Here is a 21514-nt window from a genome sequence, read left to right as displayed (position 1 = left end):
TTGTAGAAGATCTTTTCTGGTAGGTCTTTTTCATTGATGATTGTTCTGTAAATAGTTGTGATTCTGATGTGCTTGTGAGAGGAGGTGAGCTCAGGGTCCTTCTACTCCACCATCTTGGCTGATCTCCTGTGTGTATGTTTTTCTAAAGGGTCAGTTGTGGTTCTTCATTTCCTTAATATACTTCTCTGCCCCTGTCCCCAAAGGGAGACTGATGAGTCCAGGTCATGACAGTGGGCTCAGGGCCTGTGGACCCCACCCCAAGTACCTACATGCACCCTGATTTATATGGTAGCTAAGAGATTCTGGGGAGAAAAATGTGACCCAGGTCCACCAACAATGATCAGAAATATGAACTCAAGTAGCCTGAACAGGGACCCTGAGAGGGCAGTTAACATAGAGGAGAAGTCTGGTGAGGGCAGATCCCATGGCTGCTGGACTGCTGGTGGGGCAGGGGGCAGAGGGGTCCTGTGGGAGCAAGGGTCTAGGAGCAGGTAGGTCAGACGTCCTGCGCAGAGGGCCCTGCTGGTCCTCACGGACTGGGGAGGTTGCCTCCTAGGCTCCAGGGAGAGCCCAAAGGGACTGCAGAGACCAGCTGGTCCCACCCTGTCTTCCTATGCTGGGGGAAACCACGGCCCTGAAGACCACTGTCCACTTCCTTGAGTGACCATGTGAGTCTCAGGAAATGCAAGTGTGCTTCATGGGGAAACCAAGAAATGAAAGGCTTTTCAATTTTTAAGGATCAGACTGTTAGAAACAATTTATTTGAATGTCAGGAGAGGAGGGAGGCTCTGCTCCCGTGGGGAGGGGCACCTCGGGAACCCGAGGCCACAGGGACTTACCACGTGCATCACACGTGGGTGCGTGAGAACCTGAGGGGTCAAGGATGACAGAGCAGCAAAGTGCGAGGGAAGAGCAGGTCTGGCCAGAGATTCACGGGCTCAGATTGGGACTAGGTCCTCTGTGAGGGGGTGGCCTGCCAGCTGCTGACCCCTGCAGATGAACTCGGAACCTGATAGCTAGTGTGGAAAGACAGGGGCTTTGCAGTCTGGTCGCCCGCCCTGCCACTCATGAGCTCAGCAGGTCACCCGGCCTCCCCACCAGCTCCTCATCTGCAAAATCAGTGTTATCATCAGGGTGGCCATTGGGATGATGTGAGATGAAGCGTAGGAGTGAGTTAAGCACAGAGCATGATGCACGGTACGGACGTCAATGGCCCCTGGAGGGTGGCAGCACTGCCGGGGCACCTCCAGAGGTGGACTGTGGAGACTCATGAGGGTCTGGGCCCCTGGCAAAGCTAGCCGATGGGCCTGAGCCCAGGTGGGCACCACCGGCTGTGAATGGGAAAGAATCTTCTAGTGGGGGATGGGGGAGGCAGTTCTGCTAAGGTCAAGGCAGCAGTGCTGGCTGACTCCATCCCAGGGAGGGCCCCTCGTTGGCTGGGCTGAGCGTTCCAGCCTCTTCCGAAGGGCCTCTGTTTCCTACAAAGAAGCCAAGCCCTGAGCTCAGAACCACAGGCCTTTCAAAGAGTTCCAGAACCTTTGTAACTTCCCCACAGCCACCACTTTTATTCTCTCCTATTTCCTCATTCCAGCAAGTAGTTAACTTCTCAGAGCCCATGTGGCTTTGTGCTCCTTGGAGGTCTGTAGAGAGGGGGCTGCTGCAGACAGACCCACTCGCTGGGAGCCTCATGGGAGCAGACAAGGAGATGGAGCAGGTCAGGACTCCTTGAACCGTGCTGCTCCTACCCTGGGGGCCCACAGCTGATGCACAAGCCCCAGCTTCCTGGAGCAAGGATGGGGGTGGGGTGATACATTCCCTGGACCCTCCAGGGGTTGGTCTACACTCCTGTGCTGCCCCCTGGGGGGCTTCTGGGGTGGGAGGAGTGTGACCCTAGAGCAGGTCAGCCAGGTGGTGCAGGAGAGACATGAAGGCTGAGACCCAGGGGACATGGGGGCTGTCTCCCTGTGTGCAGACAGGTGGGTGGACGCTGCAGCTCAGTATAAGGAACTGGGCACTACAGAAAAGAAATAAAAAAGGTAGAAAAGAAAAAAAGGAAACTCCCAGCTGGAGCTGTCTGAAAATGGGACAGACTCTCTATGAATAGTGAGTTCCCCATCACTAGAAGTGTGCAAGCTGAGAACATTTTCATACACCTGATGGGCCGTTGGAGTCAATGGCTTTGGAGACACTCTCCAGCTTTGAAATCCCGAGCCTGCGTCCCTCTGCCCCAGGCTCCCACGCAAGCGAGCTCAGCAGCAAGGCCTGACTGCCTCCCCGCGAGCTGCTGTTCTCAGCTCCATGGCCCCTAAAGTCAGTCACTGATGTAACCAGTATCAGGTGTGAGAGGTGGGGAAAGTAACTTGTGTCTGATGATAGTTAAAATACCCAAGTTTTTGAATGAGCACTTCCATAGGAATTAGAAATGTAAGAGTGATGTTGTTAAAGGCATGACTATGCACTTGCTTGAGTGGGAGGCAAAGAGGTGGTGTGTTGGCTGGAGCTGCTGGGATTGGGTACAACCCCTGCTCTGGCCACACGTGTGCAGCCTGGAGGTGGATACCACCCGCCAAGGGCAACTCTGGAGAAAACAGGTCCAGGGTCTTCAACCTGGCAGGGGCTTCTCTCTTCCAAATGGGCTCCTCCTGCAAGGGCAATAGGGTGAGTGGCCACCTGCTGTGAGGCCAAATCCCCTCCCTCTGTACCACCCCAGGCAATGGACGGCTCAGTTACAGCCCCACCAAACCCCAGGTCCTGAGTCCTGGCCAGGTCCCCTCTGCTAACCCAGTGTGCGTGTGGGCATGTGTGTTGGGGCATGGGGGAGACCCACCAACCAGGCAGGCTACTTTGGCCCCTGGTCATTAATTTTGTCCCCTGGAAGGGAACAGTTCCAAAGCTCTTTGTTCATGCAGTCTAGCTTGGTCCACCAGGGGCCAGGGAAGTAAGTTCTTCTTAGTGCCCAGGGCTCCCGCGTCACCCATCTTCTTCTTATGTGAATCTAGAGATGCTGTCTTGCTTGAGAGCAGGAAAGCAGCCTGGGAAGCCCCGAAGAGGAGAGGTAACCAGGTGTTGGCCAAGGATGGGTCAGCAGGGATGTGGCGAAGGAGAGCAGAGCAGGGCTGTTTGGGAAGGACAAGCCCAGGCCACCTGGGACCTGTGCCCAGGTGTGCTGTGGGCAGTGCACTCAGTAAGGAGCAGGGCTGCAGGCGAGGTGAGGAACAGGCAGTTACTCTGCACCCCAAGCCCCAGTGTGGCCTCCACACTTTCGGAAATCACTTCACCTCTCTCTGCCTTGGTATCGGCTATCGGGCAGGCCCCCTCCCCACCTCTGATGTCCAGTGTCACCAGATGGCTGCGGGATTTTCAAGGGGCACAGGGCAATAGGCAGGCATGCATCCCCTGGGAGGACCCCTGAGGTCATCCAGCAGGTTGAGGTGACATTTGCAAGCTTGAGAAAAGAAGAGACATTCCAAGGAGACCACAGTCTTTCTTCACTCTTTACTGTGTAAAAATAAACTCAACAATTCATGTCATTTCAGCAAGAAAATGAAGAAAAAGAAAAAAGCAAGAATACCAGTAGAAATAGTGCATTTCCAGAACTGCTTATGGGAGGTGGCAGGTCCCATGGTTTTGACCCCTTAGATACCCAAAAGGCTGCGGATCTTATGAAAAATGTACAGCTTTGGTTAGCAAATAATGAAAAAGTAAGATACATCAATTCTGTTTCCTATTATACAGTATATACAATATAACAATATCAACTATAGGGGGTTTGCTTTGTTGTTGTTGTTGATTTTTTTTTTTTTTTTTTGGCAAATAAGACAAAATTGGGACTTTAAGTATTGGGCTTTTCTTCTCCTCAATGACTTGTTCCCCTTCAACAAATGGCACTTAAGTCCACTGTGCATGGAAGTGATACATTTCCCGTCATTAGTTGAATAAATTTACACACTGTGTTTTAAGAGATGAAACCATGACTGCTTGAAGCCACATTTTGGTTGCCATAAGATTACAAAGGATACTATCCTCTTAATGTTTACAATTCGGAACCCTAGTTTCTTCTATCAGGGTTGGAACTGACCATCAAGTCCTCAACTCATTCCACTTAACAAGCCAGCTCCGAGACAGAGGGGCCACCATAAATGGCCAGTGTACATCCCATCCCCGACACATCTTTGAGAACAGGCGGCCCCTGTTTGGAGCTCACTGGAACGACTGTGACCTTCATGCCAGCCTCTTCCCTCCCCTTCACTCCCCACAAGACACCCCCTTGGTCTCAGGTCCCAGGGCTGGTGACAAAGTGATCTTTGCAGTCTTAGAAAATAAAACTGTGAATCTACAAAAGGAACAGAAAGCATACAAAATGTATCTCTTTCTTCCAAAATAACATGCTTTCAGTTCTACGTTTTTGGCGGAGCCTGAAAGTATTTTCAAGGGAAATATAGGTTGAGTTAATTTATAGGTTTGTCCTTTTCTTTCATAAAAATACTCTTGTTTGGTAATAAACTTTTTCTTCTAGAGTAAGAGAAATAATACTGTTATCAAAAGCAAGAAAGGCTTACGATTCAAGTGGGCTTTAATCCCCCGAGGGCCCGGAGAGCCTCTGTCAGCAGCTCTCCCACCTCGGACACCCAGGGAGCTGTGGGACACCAGCTCGGTGAAAGCAAACACTGTCTCGACAGTGCTTTTTTATCTTCTTATTTTATAAAATGGCTTACCTGAGATAGGCATGTATTATTCAGTGCAAGAGGGAACATCAATCAGATTAAGGGGTAGATGGAAACTATGTGGATTAGATTTGTGGCTGTGTCATCTGCCTTCCTCGGGGCTGGCAAAGTGCCAAGTGTTACCACAGTAGGGGAGTCCGGGGCTTGGCACAGGCTCCAGCTGGGGAGGGCGGAGGGAGTTAAACATCAGCTTCCATCCCTGGCACCGTGGGTGTGTCAGGGGAGGGGCGAGGAGGGTGACCAGGTGGGGAGGCTGAAGGGACACAGGCGTAAGCATCTGGGCTGTGCTCTGCCCCTCTCTACTTAGGGCAGAGGATGGCTTGTGGTCCTGAAAGGACAGCTCCCACTGCGCCCACTGGGACAGGAGGTGGTCCGGGGTCTGGTAGATCCCTAGATCGGCAGGGGCTGGTGGGAGGTGCTGATGGGAGAGCACCTAGCACACTCTGGGCCTTGCCTACAGCTCTGAGATGGCTGGAGTGAGGGGTGGGGCCGATCTGGTCTAGAGGGGGATACTAAGCTCTCACTCTCTCCCAACCACAAGCATCGTTAGGCTTGTTCTCAACCTACACGTTAAAAATACTTCTTGGTATGTTTGGGGAGTGGGGAGGGGAAGAGGGAATCAATCTCTCCCTTGACCTCCTCCGACACCCTTGGCTTGCTTACCCAGCCATTTTAGTAGCTACATGGATGGTCACAGAACAATGGGTGGCACTGGGCACACAACACAGAACCAGAGAAGTTCATGCAGGCAGGGGAACACACACCAGACTGAGGAAGCAAGGGACATGCCACCCCAAGGAACATGCAAACAGAGAAGATCCCTTCAGATCCACAGATGCCACAGCCCGATGGGCTCTGACAAAGCACAGTGGTCTCAGAAAAAGCCACTGTTGAGCCACAACACACAGCCTGGTGCCTGGACCTCACCCTCAGCACTAGAGTGATGCATTGCAGAATGGCGGCTGGGTGCCGTGCAGACACCCACGCGGACACCAACACAGAGACACCAACACAGACACACACAGATGCACTAGGTTTCCGACACAACACGGACCTGCGTTTAAGGAGACAGGTGCCCTGGAAGGAACAGAAGACAGAAACACCTGCTCCTCCTGAAGAAATGTCTGCAGCTGTAGGTGAGCCAGGCAGTGCAGTAAAATTTCTAGAAAGACTTGCCAGCCTTTTGCTAATTAGACTCCTGATGACAGAGGCTAGGTTGCCCTCAGGGTGTGCGACCCCCTGATGGTGCAACAAAGCAGGGAGCTCACCCTCCCCTGGGTGTGATCCGTCTGAGTGCTCTTCTCGCTCTCATTCAACACACACACACACACACACACACACACACACTTATCTCCCCACCTTGGAAGGACTAGAAGGAGGCGCACGTGTTAGTTTTTCACGGAGGGAAAGAAATGTCAAAGCTTCTGGACACTGGCTAGGTCTCAGTGTCATCAGCTGGTGACAGGTTGGGGGCTACATCAGGACTTGCGCTCTGTAAGATGGGGGAGTGGATTTCAGGCCCCGGCCTAGCCATGCGTGGCTCCCCAGGAGAGGTCTCCGGAGGCCCTGCCCCCTTGGAGGGCTCGCCTGGGCCCGGGTGAAGAATATGGCTGTCAGAGTTACCACGGACCTGGCCCATCGACTGGCTGGGTTCAAGTTTAAGTGGCCCTATGTGGCTGGGTCGTAATCAGAGCGCGGGTTTCCTGGTCTAAAAGGTCTGCTCTCAAGCTGACCCACCGAAGCCTCTGGTCTCCCACTGCCTGAGGCCAAGTGGAGGAGACCAGGGGTCCTGGCTTTCTGGGCTGTGGATGGGATGTTCCTCTCTTGGGGGCACTAGCTGGCAGCTCAAGTGGAGTCTGAGGACGTGGGAAGGCTGAGGGCCACAGACGGTATCCTGGGCCAGAGCTGGCCGAGCTGGGTATGCAGGCTGGCCTCCCAGGCCCAGCGCTGCCCTCAGATACCAACAGCAGGATGCTGGCCAGGCACTGGGGGTTGGGGGAGGGACTGCCCGGATCCTGAGGCTGGTCCCACCTCCTCTGCCCCCGCCCAGCACGTGGTGCCATCACAGGACACTGTCTGCCTTCAACCCTTCAGAGAGAATTCCTTCTATGACAAAATACAAATTCTCCATGGAGAGGCCCCCGGCCTTTAACAAACTGCTAAAAGATATTTATTTTATCAATATAGAGATATGTCGCTCTGAAAAACGTTTACAAACAAAGACGAATGCATTGCAGAAGAAGGTGCACCAGCCCCAAGGCACGCGGGCAGACACCAAAGTTGTCAATGCAGATATTAGACCAGTCATGAGATTTCCCAAAGCCACAGAGAAAGAAGAAATGAAATACCTCATTTTAAAAGAGAATGCCTCCCCAGAGAGACAGACCCTTGTAGACACACAAACACACACACACACACACACATACACTCACACACAGGTCCTCTCACCTACGTGTGCATTTTTCAAAATGTTGCAGCTGCCGGCTTTACTGGTGAACAGGGCATGCCTGAGAAACAGTGCGGGCTCCTAGAGAGAAGTGGGGACACCTCGGGGACAGATGGGAGCCGGGCCTGCTTCACGTGCACGAGGACGAAACCAGGCTGTGTGCGTGTGCACATGTGCGAGGGTGATGGCCTTGAGTCATTCCTGGGGGAAAGGGAGAGAAGAAGAGACGACGGATCATCACTGCACAAGCAGGGGGGAAGCGGGAGGGGGCTGGGGACCTGGGGACCAGGAGGCTCAGCCCGGCCCTGGGCCTCAGTTGATCTGGCGACAGGCTTCGAATGTCCACTTGGTGGCTCCGCCATAGATCTCGATGTGGGACTCAGCCCAGGCAATGACGTTGCCGGAAAGGGCCTTGGTGCTGCAGGTGGCCAGGTTGTACACCTCCCCCGGGGTCAGCTTGCGGTCCCAGATGTTGAAATGGGCCAGCTCGCCCACGAACGCTTGGGTGGCATCAAACCCACCACCTAGAGTGTCCTTCAGAGAAAAGCAGAGGATGAGGTGGAGGGGGTCATAGAAGTGGGGGCCTATCAGGAGGGCATCCCTGGGGGAAAGGCTCTCAGGTCTACCTCTGGTCCATTTGTCTCCCTGTGTCTGGTCTTCAGCTATCCATCAGTCTCTCCCCTCTGGGGAGCTCAGGAAAAGGAGTGATGCTGGCCTCCTCTGCCCTGGATGCAGAGCTTCTCCTGGGGGCACCTGAGAGCTGCCCAGTGAGGGAGGGTGTCAGCCAGGTCCGTGGACAACTGTGGGAGCAGTGCCTGGGGGGCCTCCCCTACACTCCCTGCCTCTAGTCAAGAAACTCAGACGTCGCTCTTTGACAGCAATAGCTGCCCAATGAGAATGGAAGCCCTGGGGCTCTCCTGCCTGCCTTTCCCTCCTGGGTGCCCAGTGGGAGACAAACCACTTCCAGGAAATAAATTATGCATCACTAAATGCACATTTGGTCTTCCTGTGCCAAAGAGCATTGCTGCAGTCGTTGAGAAAGTTGTGGAGAGCCTTGAGACCAGAGCCCACTCCTGCTTGCCTTTCCTGAAAGTGCCCACTCAGAGCAGGGACTTTGCCCAAACTGCTGCATCACTTGCTTCCCTCAGCTACTTCTAGGGGAAACCACTTCCCTCTCCAGCTCCCTCCCACTTTGCTCACTGCTGCCTCTCTGCCCTCTCTCCCAACACCCTCATTCTCCTTTCTCCTGCCTAGTCTCTGGTTCTGGGGCTCCTCCCCCTGCAGCTGCCCCCCGCCTTTCCCTGCCCCCATGGCCTGTACCTGCTCCTGGCCCAGCACCAGCACGCCCTGTGGCTTGATGGGGTGATAGGGCGCCAAGTTCTCGCCGTTGCCTGCCTGGGTGCCATCCTGGTAGGCTTCCCAGACCCCGTCCCGGGTGGTCCAGGTGATGCAGATGTGGTGCCACTTGCCATCATTGATTACAAAGGGCAGCTTAGCCACCTGGGAAGGAGAACAACATACAGGACATTATGGGAACAGGGGTACAATCAGAATCAATTATCATCACTAGTTAGTAGTTCAACCGATATTCATAGGCATTTACAATAAATATCAAGAGCCATTACTGAGTTCTTGCAGCACCTGCCCCTCTGGACTGTCAGGCCCATCCACTGATGGAGCACAAAATCACAAAGGAAATGGGAAGATTTGTCAAGGGGGCTCCTAAGATCGATCTGCATATGCAATCTCCTCCCTCCTACTCACCCTCCTCCCTCTTGGCTAGTCTACGAAACAGGCCCTCTGATGGAGGAGGGCCACCCCTGGGGGCTGAGATCACTGCTCCTTTCTGAGCCTCTCCTCTCTTCCAACACTCCATCTCTAATTGCCAGATCTCTGGGTCTACAACCCGCCCAGCCTTTTTGCAGAGACTCTGAAAGATGCCAGGGGAGATGGCACCATGCCTTTTAATGCTCAGACCAGCCTCTCACCTGGAATTTCACTCAGGCTCTTAACATTTCAGGCAGGGAGGCTGCTTCAGCCAACGAAAGAACCCTCACACCCTTTTAACTTGGGGGAAATGGGGCGCCAGAAAGGCACAGCCCTTTCTAGGCAAGGCATCAAGAGCAAGGGCTTGGAATCTAATTCCCAGCCTAGGTTTTAGACATTTACTACCAAAGCTGGCATAGAGATGAGGGAGTTTGAGAGTTGGCAGCTATTCCCACAGCTAACGGAGGGCTAAGATGGAGACGGGTTCCCTGGAGGGAAAGGTTGCCCTCTCCCAAGGACTCACCCAGATCTGGCCTCCTCCCAGGGGTAGGGGGCTAAGCAGGATTGATTTGGACTCTCTAGGAGCATCTTTACCACCCACCCCAGCATCTATGGTCTCCCAAATATGGGGGAGCAAAGTCAGCTCCAAGGCCAGCTGGGGGAGGAGGAGTCTGTCAGATGGATTGTCCCCCTGGATTATCCTCCTCCACCCCCAGCCAGGAGGCCTCTGTCTGGGAGGCCTGTTCGTGGAGCGTGGCAAGGGCACCCCTACCTATTTCTCCCAGTCCTCACCCTGCATCTCCCTCAGCCCTGCCTGGCAGGCTCTCCTCTTGGGGTCACAGTAGCATCTGAGGCTGTACCTTATGCTACCGAGACCTGTCCCAGCAGCTGGCATAGACTGGGGCCCTGGGGGCCTCGCCCTGCTGCCCTGCAAGTCCAGAGGGGCGGAGACTCTACCTTGTCGTTGATGAGGATCTCCATGGGGTTGTTGCCCCACTCAATGAGGACCAGCTCATTGGCCTGGCCGGGCACGGCATAGGAGAAGGGCGTGCCCACCCCTGGCGCTGCGCTGGACTTGAGCCACATGCACACCGTGAAGGCGTACATCTCTGGCAGGCTCTTCTTCACCTTGGCATACATGTAGTTGGTCCGCAGGGGGAATGTGAGCTGGAACTTGTCTCCAGGGCGGTTGTCCTTCTGACCTGGGGAGGACGGGACACAGTCCAGACACCTGCACCTTGACGAAGTGCCTGCCCCTGACTATAGCAGGCTTGCCAATGCCCCTGCCCCCAACCAGGCTTGGTGATGCAGACAAAGCAGACTCCTCTCTGTTCTGTAGATGCTGAGAAGGAGGCTCGGGAGAGGTCAAGTACTTTGCCCCAGGGCACAGGGCCAGGACAAAAGAGCTGACCCAAGGTCTCTGCTCCCGGTCTGGCTCCCATAAGGTGGCTCCCACATGGTGACCCCTGTGGAGAGGCTGGGGTGGGGGTGTGGAGAGCCACCCGCACACGCTGGGCTCTGAGCATCTGCACCTGGGCTGGGCAGTGGGCATGGGTAGGGAGTGGGTCAGTGCACACCCTGTAAAGCAACGCTCGAAGGTGTCACCACAGAGGAAGGAAGTCTCCTCCCGGCCAGTAAAGAGGCTGGCTCCCCTCAGAGCAGCCCCTCCAGGAGCCCAACCTGATTCCAGGACGCTGACTGCTGATGGTGCTCAGAACCAGGCCCCCGGTGCCCGTCACACTTCCCTTGAGGCCAGGACACACTGCAGCCCCTGGTCACTCATCTGACCCAGCCGATTCGCCCCGAGGACTCAGGCTGTTTCCAGAATCCCATCCTTCCCACAGGAGGGAAAGTTGTACCCCCGGAGGCTCTTCTAGCAACTCTGTCTGGCCCCCTGCAGAGAGGGCAGGACAGCAGGGAACCGGGAGGTAGCCCTAAAGCCAGGTTCCCCTAAGGTGACTGCTTTGAGGATGATGCCAATCATTCTCAGGGAGAGCTTCCTGTGTGTTTCCTGAAAGATCAGGCTTCTGGTCCCATACCCTCCCTTTATACACGGCCACCAGCTCCCCTCCTGCCGGCAATGTCTCCAGGGAATGCTCTTCTGCTCTCTCCCAACCCACACACACACTGTGGCTGTGGCCCTGGGCATGGTGTGACTGATTCCAGGCAAAACATTCCAATCCAGCAGTGGGCATGGGCACCAGGCCCAGAGCCAGGAACACACACCCACCAGCTCCAGGGTGTACACTGGGTGCTGCCAGGGAGCCCAGCACTAAACCGGCCCTCCAGGCCAAGAATTATTTCTAGAAGGCATCCTACTGGGCCAGCAACCCCACGCCCTTCCTCTAAGCCGGGTGTCAGGGAACAGAGCAGGGCTGGCCCTCAGTGTTCCCCTTCCATTTCAGGCTGGCAGCCCCCTGCTCTTGGAGCACATCTGGTCCCTGGTCTCTCCAGGGGGTGTTCTTCATTTCCCCAATCTCCCCTTTCTCCCCCCTCCTCCCTTCCCCGATCTGTTTTTCAGTTACATAACGTGCCTTAAGATGGCACTGTTTAAATCCATCCAGCACACTTTGCAGTCCGAGAAGGGTCACGTGGCCCTGCTTCGAGCCCCGAGTCTCACCCCCTCCCCCACTTTTACAACCTTGTTTGATTTCTGCGATTTCAAGGCTGAGCCTCCCGAGCTCATCCGTGGGCCCTGGGGCGAGATCGGGGCTGGCTGGAGTTGGCGACTCGGAAACCGCAGGGCTGCATGCAAGATGCCTGGGCTTGGGTCACTAAGAAGAGAAAATCTCGGGGGTGTGCTCAGGGCGGAGGGGAGGACCCGGAAATCCCCAGAGGATGCCAGGGGCACCAAGGAGCTGGGAGGAAACCTGCTCAGGGCCCAAATGTGCCATGGACCAAGAGGACCCAGCCCCAGCCCATGCCCTGCTCTCTGCTGTGGATGGGGACTGGCTAGAGCCAGGTTTTCTTAGCCAGGGAGGACTTGAGCCAGCCAAAGCTATAGTGCAAAGTTGCTGAAGATTAAACAAATCAGACTTGGAAAAATCCTGTGTGTGTGTGAGTGTGTGAGTGTGGCGGGGGAGGGGGGAGGGAACCCCAGGCAATCCCTTCCTCACTCTGCTTCCTGAGATGTCCCAAGCCCAGGGCACCCCAGTCCTGCCAGGAGCACCAACTGGAGAACCTGGGGCAGGGATGGGGCAGTGGAGGAGCTGAGGGCTTTTACACTCCCAACCTGAGCTATGCAGGAAGCCAGGACCAGAGGCAGGGTCCCACTGGTCCAGGGAGCTGAGACAGGATGCATGACTCCCCGGCCCCCCATGACCATTACCTTTCTCGAGCTCGCTGATCCGCTGGTGCAGGGAAGTCAGGGCACTCTCGATCTTGACTCTTTCCTCTGTGTCATTTCTGGGGCCCCCCTTGCCCTCCTCCAGAGTGTTCACCCGAGACAGCACCTGCCTCTCCAGGTCATCGATCTTGCTCTGCAGCAGATCCTTGAGGCTGTTGGTCTGGCTGGAGGAATTGAGCCGGCTGTACTGCTGCGAGGGTGCAAGGGCGGGGTGGGGGGGAAACCATATCGTTACGCGTGGAGCAGGGGCCGTGCCGGGAGGCCGGTGGCGCGGTCCCCTCAGGGCGACTGCGGGGGCAGCCTGGCGGGGAGCTCGGACGAGTGGCCGTCCGCGGGGCCCCGCACGCTTGGGGAGGGCCCAGCCAGGCATCGGCACCCGGCCGAGGCCGGGGTTGGGGGGGGTCGGGCCGGGTCGGGAATGGAGGTGGAGGAGGGCAGAGGGGCGCGCGAGCCAGAGGGGAAACAGCGGCGCGGCGCGCGCGGACCTCGAGGTTCTCCAGGCGGGTTTTGAGCGACTGCAAAGTTTGCCCGAGTTGGCTGAGCGTCTCGGCGGCCGGCGTCCGAGACAGGTCGCCCATGGTGTTCTTGCCCGAGCCGGGCTGCTTGCGGCCGCCGCCCGTCCGCGCCTCGCCGGCGCTCGCGTCCAGCGTGCTCTGGCTCTCGCAGCGGCCCAGCTTGGTGGTCAGCTCGCGGATGGTCTCCTTCTGGCTCAGGATGGTCTCCTTCTGCTGCAGCACGGTCTCGCGGAGCTGCAGCACGTTGCTCCGGAGCTCCTCGGCGCCGCCGGCGGCCACGGACGCGGCGCACATGTCGGCGTCCACCGGCACCGAGGTGCAGATGAAGCGCGTCGGCCCAAAATCCTGGGCCCCGCTGCCCAGGAGGCAGAGGGCGAGCAGCGCACAGGTGCGCGCGGCACGGCCGGCCAGCATGGCTGCGGGCGCTGGGACCCGGCGCTCCGGGCCGGGCTCGGCTCGGCTGGAGCTCCGCGGGCGGCCAGCGCTCTGGGCGCCGCGCTGCTCACTGCTCCGCCGCGCAGTCCGCACCGCCGCGCTGTCCGGCCCCCACTGCCGCCTGCGCTGCGGAGCCCGCGCCTTTTATGCCACCGCGGGAGGGGCCTCGCGCTGCCGACGTCAGCGGCGGAGGAATCCCGCTTTAATTGTCTGCGGCCCGGGCCCGCTGCTCGGCTGGGGTCGCAGGGGTGCGCAGTGGGGGAAACTTCCCCCAACCCCCGGCGCCGCCGCGCCCTTCGCACCACCCTCTACCGGCCCGTCCCCGACCCCAGCCGAGAACGGAAGGGGTGGGGTGGGGAGAGGAGAGTGGGCCGGGCCGCGGCCTCGCCCTCCTGGATGGGCCACCTGCGTGGTGTCCCCAAATCTCCGACGGGGCTCGGGGCGTGTGGGAGGCCACGGAGGACCCGGGAGACAGAATTCGGCTCAACCCGCTCGGCTGCACTGAACATTCGCGGGGCCCGGACCCGGTCCCCAAGGACTCAAGTCGTCCACACCTGCGTGCCGGGTGGGGAGCGCCGGGAGCAGAGCCTCGCTACGTCGCTAAGTCCCGAGAGGGGGTCGCGGGACCGCTCCAAGTTTCTTAGATGTCCGTATGGGGTTAAAAAGATGCTATACACCCCAGGTCTGGGGGCTTCCCACGCCCTCGTTCTTGACTCTCCTGTGCCCTCCCCCACCCCCCAGCTCCGAGCTTTGGGGACTGGCAACGTCTCCTGGGATTGACAGCCCCCACCTCGTGCCGGCGGGACAGGCGGGCACTTTCGGAGGCGTCCCTTGCGGATTAAGCCTTTCCTGCCAGCCGAGCGGGCCCTATTGCGGGCAGACGGCGCCGCCGGAGCTGGACGGTCCCACCAGCCCCTGGGGAGGTGCCACGCTTCCGAGGGGACCCTGCAGGCGGACCCTTTCGCGCTCTCCGAGCGCCTTCCCAACGCGGAGATGTGAGGGCACGTGTGTGTCCGTGTGCGAGTTGCGGTGCGTTCGTGTGTCCATGTCTGTGTGTGTCCGCGTGTGTGTTGGGCTTTCTGGACCCCATGCACCCCAGCTGTGCCCACTTCTCTGCCGCTGGGGAGGGGTCCGGGACTTTGGGAGGGGGCGTCGCACCTGCGAAGCTCCACACGATGGTAGGTTACTCATAGTCACCCCACTCACCCGCCCACACACTCAAGCCGTTTTTCTGGGCAGCGGCGCCGCGGGGCTCGGCTCCCAGATTTCCGTCCAGTTTTCAGTGCCCGGTTCGGGGCTCCCGACTACGGCCTGAGACCCTGGCCCGTCCCTGGCGGTCAGAGCCAAAGGCGCTTCGGAAGCCGCCCCTCCCAGCTCCCACTGTACAGAGGAGGGCACTGAGGTATCAAGACTCCGGGGTTCGGCTCGATGCGACAGGTCGAGCCAGAGCTACAGTCGCAGTCGGGGCCGCCCGGCGGACACCCCCGCCCCACGCCCCGAGCCCTTCATTCCGCCTCCTCTGGGCTCTGCGATGGCCCCGCCGTTGGCAAGTGCGCGGGTCCCTGCCCGGAGGGACCCACAGGCAGCTCCTGGGTGCGGAGCTGACTTCCGCCCCGCGGGTGGGAGATGAAGCCAGCTCTATTGAGACCTTTTTGATAAGCCACGATCTCCTCCCTCTCCGCAGCCTCCTCCCACCCCCTGCCCCCCGGGCTACCCGCGGCCAGAGTCTTTCAGCGGCGCCAGAGGGACCCCGCGACCCGCAAGCGGCTGTCCTGGGCTTGGCGCGCCTCGGTCCTGGGCTGTGCTGGGTTTCCGGCCCCGGCGGCCGCGCTCGCCCACCACGGAGCCCTGAGACCTGCCGCAGCTCACCGCCCGGCCCCAGGCCGCGGGAGGGGGCCGGCCACGAGGGTCCCACGCGTGTCTGCGACCGGAGCGCCCCATGCCTTCAAGCGACTCGGGAGGAATTACCCGCGCGAGGGGCACCACGGCTTCTGCCCCGACTCCCATCCTGAGACCGGATGGGGTCACCCCCCGGGCCAGCGCTCCGCCCCCCCCCCACACACACACCCCCCCCCCCCGTCATCCCCGGGTCAGCGCCTCCCCCCGCCGCGCTCCCCCGGGCCAGGGCTGCGTGTGGCCGGAGGCCAATTTCCGTGGGGCCCTGAGGGCACAGAGGGACAGGGCTCCGCAGAGATCGCGTGGGCGCGGGAGAGGAGCCCAGCTGGGCCGGGCGGAAGGTGTGGACGGAGCGGGAACCCTGGGCTGGGTCTTGCGTCCTGAGCCCCAGGAGCGGCAGGGGCTTGCCCGAGCAAGGCAGGGACCTGGGCTTTTACCTCCACAGGAGATCTCAGCGGTTGGCACTTGGCACTTGGGCACTGAGGGCCAGACCCTGACCCCCCCCCCGCATCGCCTCACACCCACACACACACACACACAGAAGATGGAGTAGACTGAGTCGGAAAGGGAGGAGGGGCCCTGGGGCAATGTCCAGGGGCAGTGGGATCTCTGGGAGGGAAGTATGGAACCCTGAGGGGAGGACACTGCGGTCAAGGGCCCAGGACCCTTTGGCCCCAAGGGCGACCTCTGTGGAGCTCTCTGTCTGCCAGAAGGCAGTATGTGGGACACCAGCGCAGAAACGCTGTGCTCTGCTGAGGGGCTGGTGGGGGGCACACTATGGCAGCCCTCTGCCTTCTTTAAATCTTTTAAACTGGACCCAAGACCCTGGGCAGGAGAGATTCAATCTGGGTATTGTTTGCAGTTTCCTCTCCCTCCCTAGAGTTCAGGAGGTATCTGGAAGTTGGGGACTAGAAAATCAAGGACTGCCTTGCCCAAAACCCTCAGAGGAAGAACAAGTTGCCTAGCTACCTGGTCTGAAGGTCTCATATGTGTACACCCATTCTCCCAACCTGAGCCCCGTACGTCAGAACTGCAGCAGGGAGGGGGGGTGGGGGGGGAAGTGCTGTATACACACTTGCAATGGAGTTGGGAAAAGATGTGGCAGCATCACACAAGTATATGGTTTTCCCACCTCATGGATGCAATAGATGTGAAGAACCTAAAAAGCATAGGTAATAGTAAAACGTAGTAGAAAACATTAGAAAGTGATGAGTTCTATGTGTTACCTTCGTTCTTAATATAATTTCTATAACTGTAAGTTTGTATAATTTAAATTTTAATGATGACTGTGTTTAACAATCAGCTTGCAAATTCCTGAAAATGTAGCAATCAGCTGGAGCCAGCCATCTGGGCACGTCACTGGTGGAAGAGGATGGAGAGGCCTTCAGAGGTTAAATTGGGGGATGGGCAGGTACCTTGATGTAGGGAAAGCAAAGGGGGCTGGAGAAGTGTGGCCGGAGGCTCCCCAGCTGTGGCCAGCGTAGTAAAGGCAGGCAGGCATAGGAAGGCTAAACAGGTGGGTCGGGCACTGTTCTGAGCACGTCAGTGCTGTTGAGGGTCTTTACCCAGCGGATGGTGGGAGCCCACCCAGGGAGGGTGCCCAAGCCTGGTTCTGTGCCCAGGACCCTCACCCATCCTGTGGTGTCTCCTGGCCCTGTTCTCTTCAAGGGCCAAGGCCATGGGCCAGCCTAGGAAGGAAAGAGCTACCCTCATGGCAGGCAATAGGGGGGTGCTGGGTGGGTGCTGGGAGGGCACAAGGAGGACCTGGGAGGGCACTGGGAAGAGCTGGGAGGACAATGGACCCAGGCCAGTGCCCACCCACCACTTGACTCTGAGCCCATCTAGCATGAGGGTCCACCCCGCCTTTTGAAATAGCTCTCCCTGCAGAGGGGAGGCTAGGGAGTGGAGGGGGAGGCTAGGGAGTGGAGGGGGAGGGCCAGGCAAGGCCCCGGGACCCCATCTGGGAAGAGAAGAAGGCAGAAGTCCTCACTGATCTGGCTCTGGACACGGGTGGGCTCCTCAGACAAGAGTCAGGCCCATGTCACTACTAAGGACACGCCGTGGACCCCGCTGGGTGAGCTGGCGTCTCACCTGGGATGGGAGGACGCTGTGGTAATGTAAGTGGCTGCTGTTTTAAATGCGTGGGGACACGTCTGCCATGCTCCTGAGTTGATTTTTGTGTTTGTTTCTGTTTTGGGTTTGTTTCTGTTTGCAGCAGCCCCACAGTGCTGGTTACGATCTGTTTCTCAGTCTGGGTGCTGCTTTTGTAGGGGTGTTCACTTTGTGTCCAGGAGGATGACTTATGCACCCCTCTATGTGTGGTTATTTGGGGGGGCAGCACCCACAGGTTGTCCCTGGAGCAGAGGAGACAGGCTTCTGGCTGCTACCAGGTGAGGGTCAGCAGGGACCTCTGGCAGCCAAGCCCTCACGACAGAGCCAGGCCATGTGACTCCCATGTGAGAAGCCCCTGGGCCCAAGGGATTGGGGATGGGGCCACTCTGACAGCAGCAAGCCCCATGGGGCCTCTGACCCCTGGCCTGGAGTGGCATTCCTGACAGGCCCCATCTACCCACTCTGGTGTGACGGGGACAGGTCCCTGCTGCCCAGCTCTGCTGGGGGAGGGACCACACCAGAGCCGTCCCCTCTGCCCTCTCCTCAGACACCCCTGCGGTAATAGCCTTATCTTATAAACAAGGAATTGTCCTTTTCAAAGCCCTCTGTCCGTGTTCATTCATTTGCCTCCCTAAGGCATGGCTGGGCTATTGTCCTTACTTGGCAGATAAGGAAACCAAGGGAAGTCCAGGGTCTCCCACATGTGCAGTGAAGGCAAAGCTGAGGGGCAAGCCCTGGCCTTCACACTCCCACCCAGCTTTCTCCCCGCCCGGCACAGTCCCCCCTCTCCCTGCCCACCCCACTACTCCCCGGCTCAACCCTGAACCCGCATGGGAAAGAGCTCTCAGACTGGCAGGACTGGGTGGCAGAGAGGAGGCCCAAGAAGGGACAGTGGCCCATCCTGCCCACACCCGGTGGTGGAGGCAGATCAGGCCAGGTCCGCAGACGCCGGGCTGGGGAGCTGCTCACCTGCTACCCTTGGAGGAGAAGCCGCCCTGCTTCACCACAGGGTGTTCAAGTTCATGCCCATTGTGTGAATACAACTATCCCTGCGGCAGCCACATGGGGACTAACAAGTCGTGGGCCGTGGTCATTAGCATTGGACAGTGGGGTCCCCCCACCCTGGGCCTCCAGACTCCCTGCACCCAGGGGCATTTCCCACCCTGAGGGCCCCCTTCCTCTGAGCCAGCCTGGGCAGCCATCAGCCCAGTCTGGCTGGAACAGAGCCCTGGGTGGCCTGCCCTCCTCTGGACCGAGCCCAATGCTGGAATCAGGTGGGGAACGGGTGCTTTTGAACTTGATGACTTGCTTACCCCAGTAAACAGGAGTTTACAGGCATAAACTTACCATCCTGGCTCGGTGAAAACTCACTTTTCTCCAAGCAGGGGTTTCTGGCCCCAGGCAGAATCGTGGGCACTTAGTACAGTGTAAATATTCATCAAGTGTGCTCTCAGTTCAGCAAATATTTCCAGAGCATCTACTGAGGGGCAGACCCGGTGCCGGGGCCAGGGATGAACACAACAGTCTCTCCATCCTGAGGGTGCTCAGCCTGGTGGGCAGATGGGGTACCACGCACCTCCAGGGCGGGATGGCACTTGAGTGCCCCAGGCCAGGGCAGGCGGGTGGGTTGGGGTCGAGCAGTCAGGGGGATTTCCTGAGGAGGTGATACCAGAGCACGGTCTTGAGGAGCGAGTGGGGAGGGAGGTGGCTGGCACGAGCAATGCCGGGTGAGGGATGAGGGGTGTGAGTGGAGGGAGGGGACGTCTTCCATCTTCGCAGTGTAAACTGCAGAGCTGGCTGGGAAGAGGCGTGGGTGAGGGCTGGCAAGTGTGTAGGAGCCACAGTTCCGTCCTGTCCATTTCATCCTGTCTGCAAGGAGGCACAGCTGCAGTGCCAAGTGTATGTAGGAGGTTCTGCCTGGGAACCTGCCTGGGAGGGCAGACTTGAGGGGGACACTGGCTGAGAGGCTGCTGCTGGGCGATGAAGGGTGGGAAGGAGTTTGTGGCAGGAGCCAGGGAAAGGGAGACGGACTTGAGAACGTTTGAGGAGATGAAATCTTCAGGACTTGGTGATGACTTGGGTGTGAGGAGTTAGCAGAGGGAGGAACCTGGGAAGCTTCCTGACTCTGGTGCCACCCACTGAGTAGGGGAAGGCCTGGAGGGAGGGAGAGACCGTGAGTTCTTGCTGGGACATGTCGCGTTTGAAGTGGTTATTCGACAGCCAGGAGGATATTAAAATGATGGGGACCAGGTACTTGGCCCCAAACCCAGTACTTATTAGACTATCCATATTGTCCAATGAGGAGACTGGTCCTGAGCCAATAGGGACTACGGGTCAGTGGGGAGGTCGGGGCTGACAATGGAACCTCGAGAGCATCTTCAGCACGGTGGAGTTATAGCCAACCAGTATAGAGACCACCCAGGGAGAGGATGAAGGAGAGCTCCCGGGACCCCACTGCTCAAGAAATTAGTTAAGATTTCTGATCTCCTGAGAGTGATGCCACTGGCGACAGGTCCTGGCACTCCCAGCCATTTGCATGGTGCCCTCGGACACCAGCGTGCTTCCCAGCACTGTGCTCCCTTCCCTCCAGGCAACGGAACTGGTAAATTCAAAAGCCAGGTCTGGAGCGGTCCTGGAGGCCCCACTCCAGAACCCCATTTGTATCCCTTTGGTTGGCTCCCTCGAGCTAACAGCATCTGGCTGGTGCGGTGGGTGCTGGGGCCGCCAGCCCGCTGTGTCCTTCCACATCAATTTCACCATCTGCCACAGCCAGGAGAGGGCATATGAAATACAAAATGAGCCGAGGCATAAAAGTGTTTCAGAATAAAAATGGTCTGTACCGGCAAAGGATTACAGTGATTACAAGGCCTGTGCCTGATTCCATCACTCACACCTGGGAGGGGAGGGGCATGAGCTCCTGCCTCTCTAGCCTCCTCCTCTGGGGACTGGGCCACTGCGAACAAGGCTCACTGGACAGAGGCCGCAGGCTGCCAGGCACCGGCGAGGTCCCGAGAGCCCTGGGGGACCTCCCAGTGCACCAGAGAACACGACACAGACCAGTTCCTTCGTTCCCTCATTTGATCACGGAGGGAACTGTGAAGCGGTCACAGCAGGGGCTATTACATTTTATTTCCCCCATTTTACAGACCAGGCAATCGAGTTTCCTTACGTTTCAGTGTCTTGGCTTAAGCAGCACAGCTAATTCTTGTAATGTAAGAACTGACCTTCTGTTTCCAATCATTCATTCATTTATTCATTCAGTGAACAGTCAGTCTTCCAGTATCTGTTGTGTGCTGCCGGGAACTCTCCCAGACAGTGGAGATGCAAGAGCTTTCCAGCTAATTTTTTTAAAGTTGATTTCTTGGTTTTAAGTTTCAATTTCATGTACTTTTCTTAAAACCTTGTTATCTCCTACCAGCAGTTGTATTAAGATCCCTCTAAGGTGGTGTCTGGCTGGGCCGAAGCATGAACCCATGGCTTTCTGGTCTATCAATATCAAAAAAATGCAGTGGGCACCCTCTGGGGCAGGGTGAGGCACGTCGAGAGGGAAAGAGACTCAGCATGTGAGCTCCAGGGTCACAGCCTTGGCCACCAGCTGCGAGACTCTGGGTGGATGTGAGGATGACATCAGGTGGCACAGGGGAGGCACTCCATGGAATGAGCACGTGATCAGTGGTGGTGGTGGTTATCATTTTTACAGTGATGTCGTTGTGCTGTTGGCAGCACTGGTCCAGTCCGGGGAGGGTCTCCAAGCCAGGAGGGGAGCTGACATGACGTGCAGGAAGCAGAGAGCTGTTTTTCCGTTGTGGCTGTACTTCCCATCTCTGGTTTTCTTGATGCTGAGTCAGAGTTAGTGTCCAAACCTCTCAGATCCTGCGGCATGTGGACATGTCATGGGGATGAAACAGGAGCTCTTGGGAGAGGAATCCTCTTTAAACACCCATTGTAGGGTGTGTGTGTGTATGTGAGAGAGAGAGAGAAAGAGAGAGGTTTGGGGGAGGGGTGGTCAGAGAGGAGAAATCTTAAATTGTCATAGTGGGAAGAAAACAAAAGAATGAAGGAGTGACATCCCCCTGTTGGTTGTCTTAGGGTTGCAAAGCCTCTTTTCTGGGAAGATTTTCATTCCCTGTCTGCACAGGGACAGCCCAGTGCCCTGGGAGGTAGGGCTGCAGCAGGAAACTGGTTAAAGCCCGCCCTCACCCTTCCATCCCACCCCCACTCAGGACCAGCCCCATCGGCTGACAGTGACTCCGGCAGGGTTCCCTGGTCCCCC

At 57.7% G+C, this 21514-nt stretch overlaps 1 protein-coding gene across 1 annotated transcript; it reads right to left on the bottom strand.

Moving 5' to 3' along the window:
* Positions 1-7482: 7482 nt before the first annotated feature.
* On the bottom strand, positions 7483-13212 carry NPTX1 (neuronal pentraxin 1; the record flags this gene model as incomplete). Its single annotated transcript, XM_079725330.1, has 5 exons — positions 7483-7704; positions 8491-8670; positions 9895-10139; positions 12266-12473; positions 12769-13212. 5 exons carry the CDS (start codon positions 13210-13212, stop codon positions 7483-7485), a joined length of 1299 nt encoding a protein of 432 aa, XP_079581456.1.
* Between the last annotated feature and the right edge of the window lie 8302 nt (positions 13213-21514).

The sequence above is a fragment of the Hyperoodon ampullatus genome, assembly GCF_949752795.1.
Source record: "Hyperoodon ampullatus genome assembly, chromosome: 19".
NCBI classification, from domain to species: Eukaryota; Metazoa; Chordata; class Mammalia; order Artiodactyla; family Ziphiidae; genus Hyperoodon; species Hyperoodon ampullatus.
Note: the sequence above shows the minus strand (reverse complement) of the source record. Positions and strands in the feature narration are given on the sequence as shown.